This window comes from Aplysia californica, unplaced genomic scaffold (genome assembly GCF_000002075.1).
Source record: "Aplysia californica isolate F4 #8 unplaced genomic scaffold, AplCal3.0 scaffold00226, whole genome shotgun sequence".
Classification (NCBI taxonomy): domain Eukaryota; kingdom Metazoa; phylum Mollusca; class Gastropoda; order Aplysiida; family Aplysiidae; genus Aplysia; species Aplysia californica.
The window spans coordinates 277,046-278,333 of NW_004797496.1; the positions used below are offsets into that span (position 1 = coordinate 277,046).

At 38.1% G+C, this 1,288-nt stretch overlaps 1 protein-coding gene across 1 annotated transcript in view; it reads right to left on the reverse strand.

Annotated features, from left to right (window-relative positions):
• The window catches only part of LOC101845101 (suppressor of tumorigenicity 14 protein homolog), a gene marked incomplete in the record, with an annotated part of 170,595 nt that overhangs the window by 53,198 nt on the left and 116,109 nt on the right, over positions 1–1,288 (reverse strand). The window contains 1 exon segment of the mRNA XM_035970148.1: positions 363–494. Within this exon segment, the coding sequence (XP_035826041.1) occupies positions 363–494 (132 nt within the window).

The window sequence follows — 1,288 nt, forward strand, 5'->3', positions numbered from 1 at the left end:
TCTCTCTCTCTCTCTCTCTCTCACACACACACACCCACACACACAAACACACACGCACACACGCACACAACATGAAACACACATACAACTCCAACATAAAAAGTTTAATTACAGATAATTTGTTACGCCCTGATTGACACAATTTATACGTAAAGGAGGAGGGCTGCTTCCACTACCTCTGTTTGAGCCAACCCAAGCTGAGAAGAAAACAAAATCCTTACAGACGAACGAACAGAAAGTACCCAGTTTGGCCGTAACGAGCGGGGTTGAAGAAGCCCACCATTTATTTAACATACCTACGAGTAAACTGTGTCGATGGAACATATAATAGCTTTACAATTCCAGTGACAATTGTCTCTCACCTTTGACCACTCCGTGTATTTCTCACACAACACTGCCGCTACGTCAAAGGTGCCCGAGCTGTCCGCTTGCTCGCCGTTGTCCTTGTTGGGCTCCATGGACCGAGCAGCTTCCTTGTGGGCTGTCACAAACTCCTGACGACGACAAAGAAAGGACAATGACAATGACAATCTTTATTCATCTCGCAGGGAGAAATACATACTATTGTACACTGACTAAGTCACAAATCAAAATCAGTTTGGAAAAATGCATAAAACCAATACCTGTTCCAGAGATAATATAAATTCCTAAAGATAAGACGATACAGAAGAAAAAATAATATATAAAGTATGATGTACGCTGTTTAGTCATCGCTCAAAAGTAATTCCGCAAAAAAAAAAGCACGTGAGTTCTCAGCTGTGTTTCTTTGTAAGCAGACACTAACTTATACTGAGAAAAAGTTATCGTTTGAAAAGGAATGAGAAAATAAAGTGTGTATATTTATTTATGAGTTGACAAAAAATTGTTAAGATACCACTGGCTTAAAAAAAACCATGCGGTAGGATAGAAATAAATTGTACGCTTACCAAGTAACCGTTTTAAAAAATTCTACAAAATGACCTAAGTCATATTCGATTAGTCCATACACTAACCAATATCATTATATTTAGCGTGAATATTGATTCTCTTAAAAGCAGATACAAAGTGTTTTTTTTTTAATCGTTTACCAATGTTGCTCAAAGTTTTACGCAGAGTTTTTTTCTCTTTTTTAAACATATTACAGTATGCCCCCACGGGGACAGTTTTGGTATCTTAATTAAATGGCGGGCTACTTCAACCCAGCTCATCAGGGCCGAACTGGGTACTTTTTGTTCGTTCGTTTGACTGTCTGTTTGTTTGTTTCTTCGTTTGTTGTTATTGTTTTGTTTGTTTGTTTGTTTGTTTCGGG